Source organism: Typopeltis vanoorti, chromosome 24, assembly GCF_054136105.1.
Source record: "Typopeltis vanoorti isolate ZY-2024b chromosome 24, IOZ_Tvanoo_1.0, whole genome shotgun sequence".
NCBI classification, from domain to species: domain Eukaryota; kingdom Metazoa; phylum Arthropoda; class Arachnida; order Uropygi; family Thelyphonidae; genus Typopeltis; species Typopeltis vanoorti.
The window spans coordinates 11,749,220-11,768,943 of record NC_143572.1 but is presented as its reverse complement, the minus strand read 5'-3'; the positions used below and the strand labels follow the sequence as shown (position 1 = coordinate 11,768,943).

At 37.4% G+C, this 19,724-nt stretch overlaps 1 protein-coding gene across 1 annotated transcript in view; it reads left to right on the top strand.

The window, feature by feature from the left end:
- LOC150092928 (cholesterol transporter ABCA5-like) overlaps positions 1–19,724 on the top strand; it is a 640,434-nt gene that overhangs the window by 540,279 nt on the left and 80,431 nt on the right. The window contains exon 22 of the mRNA XM_090414108.1: positions 15,831–15,906. Coding sequence (XP_090270234.1) covers positions 15,831–15,906 — 76 coding nt within the window. The remainder of the gene's footprint in view (positions 1–15,830; positions 15,907–19,724) is intronic.

The following is a 19,724-nucleotide window of genomic DNA, read 5'->3' as shown; positions in this document are numbered from 1 at the left end:
ATACATTCACAAACTCTCCCACCACCACCCCTCTGAACAATATGGCATTATTAAAACTCTTACTAAGAGAGCCCACAATCTTTGTTCCAGTGGAACCGCCCTCACTAATGAGCTTAACCACATACACAGCACTTTCCTCTCCAATGGCTACAGCGATCACAGTATCAAAAAAATAATCAACTCCTCCCCCATTCCCCTTCCTTCTCGTCAACAAGATTTTAAAAATGCCATCACCATACCCTACATCCGTGGCACATCTGAAAAAATAGCCAAGATACTAAAACAATACAATCTACACACAGCATACAAGCCCCACCGCAAACTGGCTACCCTTATCCGTTCTACGAAAGATCAGCTCCCTCCTCTCTCCCTGCCTGGAGTTTACAAAGTACCCTGTTCCTGTAAGCTGGCGTACTTTGGACAGACAGGCAGATCAGCATTCATCCGTCTAGAGGAACACAAGTCTTACATCTTCAAACACAACTATGGCCATTCAGGCTTGGCTGACCATGTTTTGGACACCACCCACAGAGTATCATGGAAGAAAACCACCATGCTCCACCACAGCAAATTCAAGAAAGAGAGACTTTTCTTAGAAGCAGCAGCAGCTCTCAAAAACCAACCAAATCTCAATAAATATGGGTGCATTAAGCTTCTGAAGATTTGGGAAACACTCATCACCAGAGTTCCCACCTTACATTCCAGGCCACCTACTACTGCCCTTAGAGGGCGCTCTACCTAGATAGGACTTTAGTGTCACCCACGTGGTTGGGCTTAGTATTGTTTGTTATTTGTGCATATGTTACATTAATTTTTTTGTAATCCCCGTAGATGTCCTAGTGACTAGGACGAAATATAGGAAGCATTAAAGTCTATTTTAATTCTTTTTAAGTGTTGTAAAAATATCCATTAAGCCTCCAACATGATGTCCTCACAGCACTTAAGCCTCTACACACGAATGTGTAAAATCTCTCATGATAAGTGATTCCATAACTTATCATGTGTGATTTTACAATGGTTTTAATTCAGGAAATGTACAAAAATTATATGAAAAATGTTCAATGAGATATTATTCCCTATACGTTATTGTGTTAAGCAAAGTGAAATTTTCTTTGTTTCCATAATGTGTACATGAATCAGCAAGTTTACAGTGAGATTAATAGCTGAACAAAGAGGATTATCATGAGAGAAAAAGTTACAGAGTCGCGAAAGATGACATCATTGCATTAAAGGGTCTTCAAGTACCAAAGACAAACGAGTCAAAAAGTGCGCGAAGATGACGTCAACATGCACGGAGGTAAACACGTGACAAGTTCAAAAAGCGCATGAAGGTGAAGACAAAGGAAACTAGACACATATATGGCATCCCTTATATGTGTAAGTAAGCAAAATTATTACAGGATTCTCAATGCTTACTCTTGTTTGTAATCACTGACCATCCGTGGTCGGCAAAGGAAGAGAGATTTCGTGTATCAACTTTCAGGATTCTCAAGACGTGCTCATGTTTGAAGATTTTTTTTATCATTCGTGATCAAAGGGAATAGAAAAGAAACTTTGACCATCATCCACATGGATCGCCTACATGAAGGAGACTTTGTGACATGATGATAGAAAGGAAGAGATCAAAACAGAAAGAGAGAGAAAGAGAAAAGTTAAGAAGATTTCTGTAGGACATTTGGTTAATGTGAAGGATTGTATGAAGGAGAAACTTGTGAGTAACTATATTTCTGAGAATATGTGTAGATACACTTACGATGTTTTTGCTATCTGGCCGCCAGATATTAGACACTTTCCTCAGCCACCTAAATAAATAACTCAAACGCATACAATTCACAATTGAGATTGAAAAGCAGAACACACTTCCGTTTCTAGATATACTTGTCACACATCTTCCTTCGGGCAGTTTTTCCTTCACTGTTTACTGGAAACCAACACATACTGGCCAATATATACACATAATCTCCTACCACCACCCAACACAAAAATTAGAGGTAATTAATACACTAAAAAACAGGGCTTTGAAGATTTGCTCCAACGAACAAGCACTTAATGATGAATTAAAAGTAATCAGCAATACCTTCCTAAAAAATGGTTACAGCCAAAATGCTATCAACAAAATCCCATACAAGACCTCACTTAAAAACAAAAATAAACAAGACTACAATAAAACTATAACCATTCCATACATTAAAGGGATATCAGACAAAATAAGCAGAATACTACAAAAATACAACCTTAAAGCCACCTTTAAACCTCCTGCAAAATTAAAGAACTTACTCAACTCATCCAAGGGTCCACTCCCTCTGCTGGCCCACCCTGGAGTATACTGTATTCATTGCACCTGTATTTGCCCTATATAGGGGAAACAGGATGCACAGTTCCTATCAGAAAAAAAGGAACATAAACGACACATTAAATATGATAATGTGAAGGATTATATAGAATTGAAAAAGCACCCTGTTGTTTACATCACACCAAAACATGGTACGAACGTAAATTTAAGGAGGCCTGTGAGATTCTTATCAATCACCCTAATCTTAACAATAATGATGGTCGAAAAATCCCAAGCACATGGTTGGCACATATTCTACCCACTTAACCTTTCTCGTTAACAGTTAATTTAGGACCATAGGTATTCCAGGATCCTAAATAGCCTGGTTGGCCGAGTGGTTAGCGTATCCGCTTTCCAGCCAAAAGGCTGCGGGTTTGAATCCCGCCATGGGCATGGATGTTTGTGATTGTCTGTGAAAGCACTAGTGGTGGTAGTCGGCAGTAGATGGCGTTGGTGTTAGATGATGAAGGTTGGTGGAGTAGTGAGACGAGGGGTTGTAGAGTTGATGCCCTCCCTCGATGAGTCTTTGGACTCCCTGGAGGTGTGATATAATAATAATAATAATAAATCTAATATAACAATTGTCATGTCAAATTAGGACATCATTTTTACTGTAATAAAACTATCTATATGAAAGAATGTTTCTCTGATGTTGTCTTAAATAGAATATAGCTTTGATGTAGTTAGTTTAATTTATTTCATTTATTTATCGTAATTTTATTTTATTTTCACTAGAGGTCAGGCCAGTAGAATAACCATTGATTAAATCATTGTCTCTTCAGTATACTGTGTGAAATGTAATTTAACTTGTCTCTATATATATGTGTGTATATACTCCAGATGATGACCTTAATATGAAGGTCAAAATGGTGGGAAATTAAAACAATTATTTATAACACACATGGTTGTAGAGTCCATAATTTGTCCAAAATGAATGCTGATCACCATGTAACACTAAAGAAAAAGGATTTCTTCCATGTTAACTTGGTAGCAACTCCTGACCAACTTATATGTCTGAATCATATTCACACATCCTCCTCCTAGTCCATTTCACAAGGCTTTGCAAATTACATTCTTTCAATCTGTCAATGGGTTTTTTTTCATGGTGACATATCGTCATCACCATCAAAACCCATTGACCAAATCTGTCTACACTAACCCATATGAAGCCTGATTGAGGTCTTATATGATATCTAACCTCTTTATTTCTGTATATCAACGTTTTCCACATCTTTACTATTATCTGATGTGATGATTTCATAACTTGTGCAATGTGGCCCCTGAATTTCAGATCCTTGTCCACCACCACCACTTCCAGATCTATCATATCCACTATATCCTTCTTTGTTTCCCCACCTAGTGTGTACTTTGCAACATTGAACTGATAGTTTTGCCTACTGGCCCATTCATTCAACCTTTTTGATTCCATTGTTATCCCCAATTTTGCATCTTCTACAAATAGTTACACATCACCAGTTAAACCTATCTTAATATCATTAATATATAAAAGATTAAAGTTTAGTGGTTCCACTAAACAATAATCCCACAAGCACAGACCAAGGAATCTAACATGTCATGGGTCATTAGGTCTTGAATAAGCCCAAAGGTGCAATGAAAGTGAAGGTCGATGTTCACATCGGCTTCGTTGGGATCTCATGTCACAACCACGGTATTTGAGCACCAATGGCCCATCCTTCCTGCATCGTTGGTGGGTTGGAGTGAGAGTGTACACATTGGGACCAAAAGATAGTGAACTATGCCTGGGCAGGATGAAGCCAGAGGAAACTCTGGTGGAGGTCTGCAGCAGTTCTGACGTGCAAATCGATCATCAGACCTGGGCATAGCGCGAAAGACTAATCAAACCATCTAGTAGTTGGTTCCCTTCAAAGTTTCGCTCAGGATAGCTGCCACTTGAGGGAATCAGTCTCATCCAGTAAAGTGAATGATTAGAGGCCTTGGGGCCAAAACGACCTCAACCTATTCTCAAACTTTAAATAGGTGAGAAGTCCGGCTTGCTTAACTTGAAGCCCGGATGAGAGCGCCCAGTAGGCCGGCCACTTTTGGTAATCAGAACTGGTGTTGTGGGATGAGCCAAATGCTGGGTTGTGGTGCCCAATGTGAGGCACATGCAAGCCTGGGTGGTTGAGCGGTTAGCATATCTGCCCTCCAGTCAAAAGGCTGTGGGCATGGATGTTTATGATTATCTGTGAAAATACCAGTGGTGGTGGTGCTTGGCGGTAGATGGCGTTGGTGTAGATGATGATGGTAGTTGCTATTTGCTGTAGTTGGCAGATTGAGTGGTGGAGATCAAGAGTTGTGGAGTGGGCCCAAAGGCTCATCCCTTGATGAGTCTTTGGACTCCTTGGAGATGTCACGTAATAACAATAACAATAATACAACTTTCTTATACCTATCCAACAGCCAGTCACCAATCCAAACTGCTATCCAGTCCAGTCTAATCCATTTCATTTTATTTAACATCTTCTTATGTGGCAGTCTATCAAGCTTTTATATAATCTAAGTATACCACTTTATATACTTTGTCCTATATACAAATATGATTTCCCTTTAACAAACCCACGCTGACAACCGCATTGAATACTGCTCTCATTTTGGTATCCTATTTCTCACCAATCTCTATAGTACCTTAACCACAACTTCAGATATAGAGATTGGCCTGTAATTCATAGCTGCAGCGTTATCACCACCTTTATGCAGTGGAACAATTTTGCCTTCTTTCCATTCCTTTGGACCTTGTGTTTTTCTAAGATTCTTATTAAACAGGCATGCCAATACCACTGCAAATTTCCTGGAACATTCCCTTAAGATGCGTGGTGACATGTCATCAAATCTTATCAAATCCTTATTGGCATCAAGGTTATTATTTATTTTCTCAAATACCTCCTGCTCATTCACAATTAAGCCATCCTGTCCTACGTCCTCCACATTTAAGTTCCTCATGATTCCACCCTGATCATTCTGATCAGGGTGGAATCATGAGGACACTCTTATCCATTGATCACTTAATACATCAACAAATCTTCTGCAGCAGTTACCATTCTACCATTTTCATCCATTAACATCATCTTACTATAATTTTTCTTCCTTCTACTTGCCACATATCTAAAAAACTCTAGAGTTTTTCTTCACCTGATTTGCTAATTTCTGCACATACTGTAATGTTTTTGTTCTTATCAAATGAGTGTCACCTTCATGGACTGCTCTTTATACTCTGCAATTGATTGCCACCGTTATTCATATTGTGTTGCCTCCACATTATCCTCTTCTTCTATATGCTTAATCCCTTCATTCATCAATTTAACACCTACTTTATTCTGGGTGGGAACTAACCAAAATTCCTTTTGGTTAGTTCCCACCCAGAATTTCTCTCTCTCTCTCCCAACTTAACATCTCATTCTATGCTATAGTTCCAATCTGTCTCCTGAGCTTTTCACAATCACCACTCTTTTAATTCCGCATATATGCTTTCCTCAGAGAAGATGATCACTAATGATCACTCTTTCCCACTGGGGAAAAGTGCAAAATCCTCATTTACAATCACATCCTCTGATGAAATTATCAGAGCAGGGGGAGTGAAGAGTAGATTTTTTGAATGGAGAGTGGTGAGTGATTGGAATGCATTACATGAGAGTGTGGTGAGTGCAGGGATAGTGAATGCATTGAAGTTGAGGTACAATGAGCTGCGCATGTGAGAGTTTAACATCCCATGATGAGTCTCTTGACTCCATAGTGATCTGTTTATAATAATAATAATAATGAAAAATTCTTGATCTTTATCTAAACTTGATCTAAAAAAAGTATTTATTCCCATCCTCTGCAGCTTGTACACCAACTTCTAATGTAGAAAATCTATGGAACAGTTTTGCAAATTACAAGAATATCACTCTATATGATTCTCCTTTATCTAACATGCTTGTTACCTTATCATAAAATGCAAGTTATTTGATAAAATAAGATCTGCCATTTACAAATCCATGCTGACCATCGTAAACAATGCTATGTCCATCAACTCAATCTTGTATTCTATTTCTAACCAATCTCTCCAGCACTTTCACTGCTACTGCAGTTATATACAGGGTGTTCGGGATAAATTTGACATATTTATAATTAATTATATTTTTCCGTAAGTTACATGTATTAACACACACTTCTCTTCATTTAAAAGTTTGGACCCTTCTTCATTCATATACAAGATGTCAGAAAGGATGGATAGCTGGAACCCACCTGAATCATGGAAGAGAATAACTTGTATCATGATGATTCGTGCCCGCTATCAAAATAAGGATATTACGACTGCTGCCCAATGCTCCCTGAATACAGTAAAAACAATCAGGCATGAACTAGAGACTTGCAATGGTGACTACGAGGATGTAGCAAGAAGAAAGATCCCTAGCAGACGATCTGATTGCGTTCGTACAGCAGAATTCCTCGCAAATCTGCAGGAACAGGTGTTGAAGAACCCTGGCATTGGAATTCGGGCTTTGTTCGTGGAGTTGCTAACTGTAGTCAAGCCCTGGATAACAAGGGTAGCCAATGGTAGGCCGTATGTATGGCAGCAGGATTCGGCCCCTTGCCACACCTCTGGGAAAAGTCAAAAATGGTTGTCTGAAAATTTCTACGACTTCACCAGTCCAAATGTTTGGCCTCCAAACTCCCCAGACCTTAACCCCATGGATTATTTTGTATGGGGCGCAGTTGAAAAAGACACCAATCGCACTTCCAGTAATTCAAAAGCCCAGTTAATGGATAAAATTAAAACAGTTTTTGCGGCCCTTCCCAGGGAGACTGTAGCATCAGCTTGTTCGAGGTTCCGAAGCAGAATTGAAGCTGTGATCGATGCTAATGGTGGTTATTTTGAGTAAATCTTGTTGATAGTATTGTAATTAACTCTGCCTGTAATGTTTTTTTGTCAATTCATTAAATTTAATAGATACAAAGAAGATTTTCTTTTTCCTTACGAAACTGTCAAATTTATCCCGAACACCCTGTATACTGGTCTATAATTGGAAACTTCCACCCTGGAACCATGCTTATGGAGAGGTACTACTTTGCCTTCTTTCCACTCCTTAAGAATCTTACCCACTGCAAGAACTTTATTAAATAATCAGGTCAAGGGCTAACAACTATTGTGCACATTTCTTAAAAATATATATGGTGATTTGTCTTCTATTTCCATAGCCTTATTAACATCTAACGCAATCAACACCTGATTCATCTCTCATTCTTTCACTTCTAATCTTCCTAATACTTGTTGCTCTTTGACATGCTGCATGGTATCATTTACGCCAGTGTGATATACACTGATAAACTGTCAATAATTCCATTATATCCTTTGCAAGTCATAACTGTCCACCAGTGTCAGTCTGCCATAATTATTCTTCCTCTTGCTTGTCATATAGCAGAAGATTTCCCTTGAATTAACCTTGGCCTGGCCAGCCAATCTTCTCTCATACTGCACCTTTTCTTTCTTTCTTTACTATGCTTGTCACCTTTCTAACTTGCAATTTATACCCTTAGTGCATCTGATCACATGAACTGTTTTATACCTCTTCCATAACCTTTTCTTTTCAAACACAGCTTGCTTGATTTCTTTTCTAGTTCCACCACTTCCCACAGAAGTACCTCATGATCACTCATGAATGATCATGTAATGAAATGTTAATATCTCATTAACAACTGGTGATGGTTGTTAATGCTGCTTAAGAAATTTATCCCTCAGAAATTCAACAAACTCACTCTTCTTATTCCCATACATTATCTCTTCCTTACATTCTATATTCCTGTGATTAAAGTCTCCCATTGGTATCATCTTCTTTTTAGATGCCCAACCAATTTACCTAAACATTTCACAGTCAGTATTATCTACATTTCCTGGTCCATAATATCATACTATCAGGTATACTAGGCCTGTTAATTTCAGTTTCACACCACATGTATTCAAAATCTGCACATGTACTATCAAATTTCACACTTTGTGGACACACAATTCCTCTGCATTCAATAACAGTATTATGCCCTCCTCCTTTCACCTTCCCATTCTTCCAGAAAATTGAATAACCTTCCTTTTCTATTTCCAATATCACATCATCCTCAGACAACCATGTTTCACTTATACTGATTATCTTTAGGCACACTGACTCAATCAATGCAATAAACTCAGCTCTCTTATTGTGAATATTCCTTACATTTGAATACAAACATAACAATCCCTGCGTCTTTGAAGCCATTCTACCAGCACTAACATTCTCTTCTCTAGCATCTTTCCTCAGAGAAGATGATCACTAATGATCACTCTTTCCCACTGGGGGGAAGTGCAAAACCCTCATTGTTTGGTGAGAATATATTGTTGGAGGTAGAGGAAATAAGAGATCTGGGGATGATAGTGGATAAGGATCTAAAATTTAGGGGACACATCGCCAAAATTGTGAAGGCAACACAAAGGCTTCTGGGAATGATGTGGAGGACACTGATGTTTAGAAGTAGGGAGATTCTTGTTCCGTTGTATAATGTTGTGTCAGAAAAAGTGCAGATTCACTATTGGTGAGTCATCCTGCTTCCGACCCAACATACGGTAACGATTAGATCTAAGAATAAGGACATACTTATGCCTCCAGAAGAAAAGCTAAAAAGATAGTGTACATATGCTCACTCAGAAGTATGTCTAACCACCTTTAGTTGTAGATATTAAGTGATTTTGAGAAGCCCATAATTAAAGTTGATAATGTCTGTGTAAAAATTAACAAGGGAAAATTATGTATTAGTACTGAAATGTTATTATTAGTTGTATATAAGATGATATATGTATTAGAGCCATGTTAAAACAGTTCGAAGTTGCGGTGACCAATCAGCCGCCACTATGAGCATGACGTAGTCATCGAGAGAGGACGCTCGCATTTACAATATAAGGTCCGGCAGGAGATTCAATCTCTCTCTTGTTTTCTGTTCCTGTGTTCCTGATCCAATTCCTGGATAGCTGTGGGAGCTTACCGCCGGTACCCAGCAACAATCTCCCGGTTGATGTACGTGCCGTGCCGAGTACATGCACCAAAGGAATGAGGTCAGAATTCCAGTAAAGAACCGTTGGTTAGTTATGCCAACGTGTAGTCAGTGAAAGGTGAACCTTTCGAAGAAAATAGAAGTAAGTCGCAGATGCCATGAGAATACACGGAAGTGTAATCAAGGAAGTCTCAGCAACTCCGTGAAAAGAGACAAGAATGGTAATGTACAAGTTTTCATACTCATTTTGAATAGTAACCAAAGAAGGAATAGGAACCAGGGAATTAAGGAGCTCCACACAATTAACTTTCATATAATGCCTAAAGGACTGTGTTTGGACTAATCTGTCTATGTCTAATAAGCTAGTGCCACTCTAAGCTTATGCTGAGAAAGGAGCCAAACCTTCGAACTGTTTATTTTGGAAGAAACATTTAAGATATTATGTTAGAAATTAGCTTGAATATTAACTAAGTTGTGGGGGATAAAGCCTGAGCATAAATAAGAATATTATCCCATGTTAAAAATGCAAGACAGAATACGTCTGATATGCTCTACACAAGGATTGTATATAACTATGTGCATGTGTTGTTTTTATATGTGGGAACTGAGTAACTCTGTGTGAATTAATCAAGTCTGAACATAGTAATACAAAAGAAAGTGTGGGACTGTTAGAATAAATTTAGGAGTAGATATTTTGGATTTCTTAACATAAAGAGGAGGGGAGTTCAGACTCTTTAGTGTTGAAATTACTATTTAAAGTGTATATATATAAGTGTTTAAAATAAATGTATTTCTTTAACCCAAAGTTCATGAGTCTGTCATTTTCTGAGATTTGAATTACCACTTATTAAACTTTCGGACCTGCACAAGTGAAGGGGGAATCCATTGCCATTAGAAGGGGGGGGGCACGACTGCAAATCACGTGATCCATTTAATATTTTCAGTTGTTTAATTGCATATCAGAATTCAGTTACCAGCTGGCGCAGTCGTTTTAAACAATTATAAATTTGTCGGCAACGGAATAGCTGATCGGTACACAATAAATAACGAAAAAAACTCACGTAGAAAGATTATATATTAGTATAATTTTCATCTGTGTGTCACAGGCATCCTCAGTACATTAAGCTCAAAATTAAACACTAACTAACAATTCCAAAAAGCACCACCTAAATAGCTGGTGTAAGATAACTAGAAAGGTCAATAACTTTCCTTAAAAAAAAAATTAATATAATAAAAAGTTAGGAAAGATTAGCTGATTTGTAAAGTACTATCTGCCATAAAGGGGACAGACGTAAGCCGTCGGATCTGTTTAAGTTAGGAGAATGAAGTAGAGTTTCACATGTTTCTTTATAAAGGCGTTTCATGAGAAACTGACTTTTGTGAAGAGCTCTTGTCTTTCTCCAATGAACTCTGTGTCTAGTGAAGATGGCATGTTCAGACAGTCCGGACTTTTCAGGTTTAAAGTATTCAATATAAGATTGGTGTTCTTCTAGCCGAATAGACTATCTTCCCGTTTGTCCGAAATAAGATAATCCACAAGAGCACGGAATCTGGTAGACACCTGGATGATTAAGATGTGGACGCTTTTCCTTAGGAGAAGTGAGAAAGGTGGAGATTTTTCTAAATGGTCGAAAGGCAACAAAAATATTCAGTGGTTTTAAAACTTTTGCTATACGTTCACTGATGCCTTGTACATAAGGGATAGTAATGCGCGTTATTTCCTCTGTGTTTGAAGAGGAAGACATATTAAAACTACTCAAAGTTCTTTCAATGAAGCAATTCTTATAACCATTAGATAGAAAGGAAGAAGTTATGTATTGTAGTTCTTTCTGTAAAAGATCGTCTGTAGAACAAAAGGAGTGGGCCCGATGAACCAGTGTTTTAATAGTTCCTGCCTTTTGACTGGGATGGTGATGAGATTCCACATGGATATAATGGCCTGTATGAGTCTTCTTTCTATAAACTGAGAAATGTAGGTTACCATCTGGTTGGCGAAGAATTAGAAGATCTAAAAAGGCTAACTGCTTATTTGATTCTATTTCTAGGGTAAACTTGATCCTAGGATGAAATGCGTTTAACTTAGTGAGAAATTGTTGAAGTTCATCAGAAGAGCCATTCCATACAGCAAAAATGTCATCGACATATCTGAACCAATGCGTAGGTCTGGGAGAAATATTGTTAAAGATACGTTGTTCAAAATGTATAGAATGGCTCTTCTGATGAACTTCAACAATTTCTCACTAAGTTAAACGCATTTCATCCTAGGATCAAGTTTACCCTAGAAATAGAATCAAATAAGCAGTTAGCCTTTTTAGATCTTCTAATTCTTCGCCAACCAGATGGCAACCTACATTTCTCAGTTTATAGAAAGAAGACTCATACAGGCCATTATATCCATGCGGAATCTCATCACCATCCCAGTCAAAAGGCAGGAACTATTAAAACACTGGTTCATCGGGCCCACTCCTTTTGTTCTACAAACGATCTTTTACAGAAAGAACTACAATACATAACTTCTTCCTTTCTATCTAATGGTTATAAGAATTGCTTCATTGAAAGAACTTTGAGTAGTTTTAATATATCTTCCTCTTCAAACACAGAGGAAATAACGCGCATTACTATCCCTTATGTACAAGGCATCAGTGAACGTATAGCAAAAGTTTTAAAACCACTGAATATTTTTGTTGCCTTTCGACCATTTAGAAAAATCTCCACCTTTCTCACTTCTCCTAAGGACAAGCTTCCACACCTTAATCATCCAGGTGTCTACCAGATTCCGTGCTCTTGTGGATTATCTTATTTCGTACAAACGGGAAGATCTGCCTCTATTCGGCTAGAAGAACACCAATCTTATATTGAATACTTTAAACCTGAAAAGTCCGGACTGTCTGAACATGCCATCTTCACTAGACACAGAGTTCATTGGAGAAAGACAAGTGTTCTTCACAAAAGTCACTTTCTCATGGAACGCCTTTATAAAGAAACATGTGAAACTCTACTTCATTCTCCTAACTTAAACAGATCCGACGGCTTTCGTCTGTCCCCTTTATGGGAGATAGTACTTTACAAATCAGCTAATCTTTCCTAACTTTTTATTATATTAATTTTTTTTTTATTAATTTTTTTTTTTTTTTAGGAAAGTTATTGACCTTTTTAGTTATCTTACACCAGCTACTTAGGTGGCGCTTTTTGGAATTGTCAGTTAGTGTTTAATTTTGAGCTTAATGTACTGAGGATGCCTGTGACACACAGGCGAAAATTATACTAATAAATAATCTCTGTATGTGAGTTTTTTCCGTTATTTATTGTGTACCGATATGTCTACTCACGGTTTACCTCTTTTAAAACTTATGGAATAGCTGATGTCCATAAAGAGATAGATAATAGAAACTGCAGAATATAAATATAAATAAAAGGGACGAAGTCAAGACATAACAATAAGGTTTTGATTAGGTCACACATGGACTATTGTGCTCAGATTTGGTCGCCGGGTTTTCAGAAGGATGAAGAGATGTTAGAAATGGTCCAAAGGCGACTGACTAAGGTAGTTTCTGACCTCTGGAACGTTGAGTATCAGGAAAGATTGAGAAGATGTAATTTGCAGAGTCTGGTGTACAGGAGGAAGAGGGGAAGATATGATAGAGACCTATAAGTTAGTAAGAGGTTGTTATAGGATCAATGCTGGAGAAGTTCTACAGAGAATAGTGGGAGATCAGCAGAGAACCAGAGGTCATCTCTGGAAACTGTATAAAGAGGGTGTGAGTAGGGGAGTGAGAGGCAGGTTTTTTTCGTGCAGAGTTGTGACTGATTGGAATGCCTTGTCTGAGAGTGTGGTGTCTGTAAGGAGTTTGAGTGTGTTTAAGACATGGTATGATGAGATGTGTGTGTGATAAAAGGACCTCCCAGATGAGTCTTCGACTCCATGAGGTCTTGGGGTAATAATAATAATAATCTATTCTACACCTTTCACTTCAGTCAAACAATTTCCCTGATCCTGAGTGCCATTCATACCTGTCTCATCCTACCTTTATGCATCTTCTTCCTGTCATACGATCCATTTATCTGCGCTACCCTGTTTTACAAGTACCCTTTGATCATTAGCTTCATTAAGTTCTTGATTTTATGTTTTCTTAGAAAACAATAGCCTTTCTAAATGCCTAGTACCAAACCCTTTCAAATGCAATTCATCAACTTCATTCCAGCTTTCCTTCAAATTCACTCCACCAATTCACAAATCTCCTTTGCCTCACACAACTCAGCCATCTTACTATTCATTATACCTGCTCTCCTTCTCAATTCACTGTTGTGTTATCTAGACAATACACACTAATGACTTTTCCAACAACACTATTATCCTTTGCCTCCAGCAACAACTTTCTCAAGTCTTTATCAACATTATTTTTTTCACCAAATAAATCATTCATGCCCACTACTACCACTAATTTTGATTCCCATTCTTTCCTTCTCTGCAAAACATTATTTTTATTAGTTTTTAGTTTCAATGTTTCACCTGGAAAGTATGTTTTATGTACTTTATTAGTTATCACACCTCTAATGATTGAGCTCCCCATACAATGATATACGATTATCCTTTGACTTTGTAAGAACCTAAAAATCTTATACATTGTGAAAGAAGCCACTTTAACATTGTAATCATGAAGCAACATTGCCCATTACATTCTTGATGTAAGGTAATGCAATTGCATTTTTGAAATCTTGTTTATTTAAAAGAGTTGTCTGAGGCATAGCAAGGATTTTGTTAATCATCTTTGGCTCGTATCCGTTGAGGGAATGTCTCAGGAAATGCAGTTCTACATTCCTTTTTTTCTGATGTACTGGAATTGTTGTAGGTGCTATCCCATAATGTTTATATTCTGCCAAATAATAGATTAATTTGCAAGAAAAATGTCAATAGTAAGCTAGTAATAATGCAAACTTGTTGAATACTTTCATAGTATCCTCTGTTCACCACTTGTGGGCATCACATCTGAAAAACTGATGATCGTAATGACCATGATGAAATAGAATAAAAGAAATACAACACAACCACAGTACAAAATATCAGCATCCTTGCCAAAAATAAAATTGTAAAACTTTCTTAGATTTACATCTTGTTGGTAAATATGAATGAAGCAGGAGTGGAGTCATTAGTATTAAAAGAAAAATGCTAACTAAACATTCTTCATCACAATCTCCTATGTGGTACTCAGTTAATTCAGGGGTATTCAGTTAGGTCTGTTTTAGGCCATTACTATTTAACTTGTATATTAATGATATTGGCGAAGATTTGGATGGAGATATTCAGTTGTTTGCAGATGATGCAAAGTTGGGATGAACCATAAAGAGTAGTGAAGATGTTGTGGCCTTGCAAGAAGACTTGAATAAATTGAGTGATTGGGCAAGCAAATGGGGATGTGAGTTCAATGTTGCAAAATGTAAGGTTTTAAAATTTGGAAAACAAAGATGGGATGCAGAATTTATGCTTGATGAGAATATATTGTTGGAGGTAGAGTAAATAAGAGATCTGGGGGTGATAGTGGATAAGGATCTAAAATTTAGGGGACACATCGCCAAAATTGTGAAGACAACACAAAGACTTCTGGGAATGATGCGGAGGACACTGACGTGTAGAAGTAGGGAGATTCTTGTTCCATTGTATAAGGCTTTGATTAGGCCACACATGGACTATTGTGCCCAGATTTGGTCACCGGGTTTTCAGAAGGATGAAGAGATGTTGGAAAGGGTTCAAAGGCGACTGACTAAGGTAGTTTCTGACCTCTGGAATGTTGAGTATGAGGAAAGATTGAGAAGATGTAATTTGCAGAGTCTGGTGGAGAGAAGGAAGAGGGGAAATATGATAGAGACCTACAAGTTGGTAAGGGGTTGTTATAAGATCAATGGTGGAGAAGTTCTACAGAGAACAGTGGGAGATCAGGGGAGAACCAGAGGTCATCCCTGAAAACTGTATAAAGAGGGTGTGAGTAGGAGAGTGAGAGGCAGGTTTTTTTCATGTAGAGTTGTGAATGATTGGAATGCCTTGCCTGAGAGTGTGGTGTCTGCAAGGAGTTTGAGTGTGTTTAAGATACGGTATTGATGAGATATGTGTGTGATAAAAAGGATCTCCCAGAGAGTCTTTGACTGCATGAGGTCTTGGGAAATAATAACAATAATAATAATAATTGATTGACTCATTTATCCAGTCCTCGGTGGACTGGATTCGTGGTACAATTTGTTAAAAATTTTGGATAAGCAAAGTGAATCAAAGTTTGTATCCCATCAAAAAATATATATAAAATGAATAAAGATAGATAAGGAAGGAAGGAAATAAGAACAGTCCATATGAATTTTGGATTTTTAAAATTAAAACATGACTTTATAGTTCTAAGTTGTATACAAAAAAAAAAAAAATAATGCTTGAACTTTTGTCCTGACTATATCTTTGTAACCATTTATATCATGAAGCAAAATACTTTATTTTTAGATTTATGGAAAATTTAAATATTAAAGAGCATGCAAACAAAAAATCAAAAGACTTGTCAGGTGGAACAAAAAGAAAGGTAAGTTATACTTATGTAATTTTTATTATTTATATTGTTTAATCTATGGGATAGATTATTCATCTTGTAGAAAAATATGATGAAAGAGAATTAAATGAGAAAATTGCAATCTAGAAAACAACAACATTCTTCGCACAACGTATTTTAAATAAATTACCTCATGACTATAAAGCAGAAAATTAAGATTTTTTTTTACTTAAATATATCATATTTTATTAGAAAAAACTTGTTTTCTTTATATATATATATTTCTCTATATATATCATCAGCAACAGCCATTGTCAATCCACTGCAGAATGAAATACTTTTCAAGATTATTCCAAAACTGTCTGTCCATGGCTCTCCTTTCCCATGTCACTTCTGCAAATCTCATGATATTATCAATCCACCTTGATTTAGGTTGATGTCGTGGTCATTTTTTTTTCTCATGGAATCCAATCTAGTACTTCTTTTGTCCATCTTTGATCTTGTCTTCAAGCAATATGCCCAGCTTACTACCACTTCAGATGTTTCACTCTTCCTATGATGTCATAGACTTTGATTTCTTATCCACATATTCCTTTTGTGATCCTGTCTTGTGATATCAAGCATACTTATTTCCAGACTTAATTGTGTTGTTCTAATTTTTGAATTTCCTGTACATTTAGTGTTCATGTTTCACAGCCATATATTAATATAGGAAGAATACTTTGGTTAAAAACTTTCCTTTTTCAGCATAGTGGTAGTTGGCTTTTAAATCAATATTCAAAAATTATCCTTTGACTTTGTAAGAACCTCAAAATCTTATACATTATGAAAGAAGCCACTTTAACATTGTAATCATGAAACAACATTGCAACTTTGTCCATTACATTCTTGATGTAATGTAATTGCATTTTTGAAATATTGTTTATTTGAAAGACTTTAATTTTTAACTTTAATTTTTGACTGTACATGAGTTAGCTATTATCTCATATATATATATATATATATATATATATATATATACAGGGTGTTCGGGATAAATTTGACAGTTTCGTAAGGAAAAAGAAAATCTTCTTTGTATCTATTAAATTTAATGAATTGACAAAAAAACATTACAGGCAGAGTTAATTACAATACTATCAACAAGATTTACTCAAAATAACCACCATTAGCATCGATCACAGCTTCAATTCTGCTTCGGAACCTCGAACAAGCTGATGCTACAGTCTCCCTGGGAAGGGCCGCAAAAACTGTTTTAATTTTATCCATTAACTGGGCTTTTGTATTACTGGAAGTGCGATTGGTGTCTTTTTCAACTGCGCCCCATACAAAATAATCCATGGGGTTAAGGTCTGGGGAGTTTGGAGGCCAAACATTTGGACTGGTGAAGTCGTAGAAATTTTCAGACAACCATTTTTGACTTTTCCCAGAGGTGTGGCAAGGGGCCGAATCCTGCTGCCATACATACGGCCTACCATTGGCTACCCTTGTTATCCAGGGCTTGACTACAGTTAGCAACTCCACGAACAAAGCCCGAATTCCAATGCCAGGGTTCTTCAACACCTGTTCCTGCAGATTTGCGAGGAATTCTGCTGTACGAACGCAATCAGATCGTCTGCTAGGGATCTTTCTTCTTGCTACATCCTCGTAGTCACCATTGCAAGTCTCTAGTTCATGCCTGATTGTTTTTACTGTATTCAGGGAGCATTGGGCAGCAGTCGTAATATCCTTATTTTGATAGCGGGCACGAATCATCATGATACAAGTTATTCTCTTCCATGATTCAGGTGGGTTCCAGCTATCCATCCTTTCTGACATCTTGTATATGAATGAAGAAGGGTCCAAACTTTTAAATGAAGAGAAGTGTGTGTTAATACATGTAACTTACGGAAAAATATAATTAATTATAAATATGTCAAATTTATCCCGAACACCCTGTATAAGGTACTCTACATCATTCCTTCTGAACAACTTGCATATTGATTCATTAGCTATAATCACCCTCCTTCTCATTTCACCTCTGTCATAGCATGGCAGCAGACTCACAAACTTCACCTTTTCATTCTTCTTTTTTGCTTCTTTGAATAACTTTCACATCCTAATATCATTAACTTATTTGTTAATGATATTAGAATGTGAAACTAAGAAAGTTCATTATGATAGACATGTTACTGGTTGAGTGGGCCTTCCACAATGAGTCTATTGACTACATGGAGGTTACCATAATGGTAATAATAATAATAATATAATACTTCTCATCTCTGAGGTCATTGGTTCCAGCCAAAGCAATCAATTCTTTCACTTTCCCTTTCTGCATTCTAACAGCATTACTAATATTATTAATTTTAATTCCAGAGAAACAAAATTTTGTATCACTTTCATGAAGTACTCCCCTTATCTTAGAATTGATATAAAAAATTATCTGTTTATGCTATTTGTCTCTTTATTCTTACAATTTTCTTTTTGGCTTGGACCTCGCTTTTTTCTGTTCTCAGTTGAACTAATCCTCTTGCTTTTTCTACAGCTTTTCAATCTTGTGCTTTGTCTTGTGAAGAACTACATGCAAACAAGATATTTCATGACACAAGACATGAAATGGATGCAGAATGAAATTAAGAGAATTCAGGTCAAAACTATTAAAATAAATCATGATGGCATGAAAGAGATAACAAAGATGAGCGAGTGGCATTGTATGGCGACTCCATTATTAAAGGTGTGCTAGAGGATAAAATGCACAAGGTATGTTTTCCAGGCAGTAAAATGAGTAGAGTGATTGAGGCATTGAATATGAGGCGGGAACGAGCAAAAGAGTTAATTGTATTAATTGGTATGAATGATTTGAGAGAGAACAAAGAGCATGTCAAAATGAATGTCAGGAGACTGCTTGGAAAGATAAAGGAGAATAGTGTGACAGGAAGGGTGGTCAGTGTGTTGCCTAGGTATGATTGTGGTAAAATGAGGCGGAGAGCAAGGATTATGAATGATATTCTGGCTGAAATTAGTGTGACAGGAAGGGTGGTCAGTGTGTTGCCTAGGTATGATTGTGGTGAAATGAGGCGGAGAGCAAGGATTATGAATGATATTCTGGCTGAAATGTGTGAGGAGATGGGAGTACAGTTTGTTAATGTGTGGAATGAGTTTGAGGGACGAAGTGAGCTGTATGGGAGCGATGGACTGCATTTGAGTGGTTATGGTGTGAGTCGCTTGGAGAGACTGCTGCTGGAAGGTAGAGAAGTGAATAGAGAGAATGAATCAGATCGAGAGGGGAATGATGTGGAAGAGCAGGAGAGTAAGACAGGAGAGATTGAAGGAGTGGAAATGAATGTGGAAGTGAGTGGTATGAGTATAGAAAATGAGAGAATGGGTGTGCAAGAGGAGCAGGGAAACGGCGAGGCTCAGGGTGGACAGGAATACACAGCATGAGAAAGGTGGATGCTCCAAGAGGAGGTGAGAGAATGTGTAGGCAGGAAAGTAATGGGATGATCAGGGATCAAAAGGAAACAGATGGAATTGCAAAGGGTTCTAAAATGAAGAAGCAGAAAGGGAAATGGCCCCAGTCCAGCATGGAGAGATCACATCGAGTGAGTGGTATCAGTGGAACTAGCTGTAGATCCAGAAATGAGTTGTTGTGTTTGTATACCAATGCTAGAAGTATAAGAAACAAGGCGGATGAAATGGTTGCACTAATTGCGTCTGTGCACCCAGAGATTGTCGGAATAAGTGAGACATGGTTAGATGAGGATGACATCCTGACAGGAATAGAGATGGAAAGGTATGATGTGTTTCGTGAGGATAGAAGGGGTAAAAAGGGAGGGGGAGTGCTATTGATGATAGAGAAAGAGTTATGTCCATAC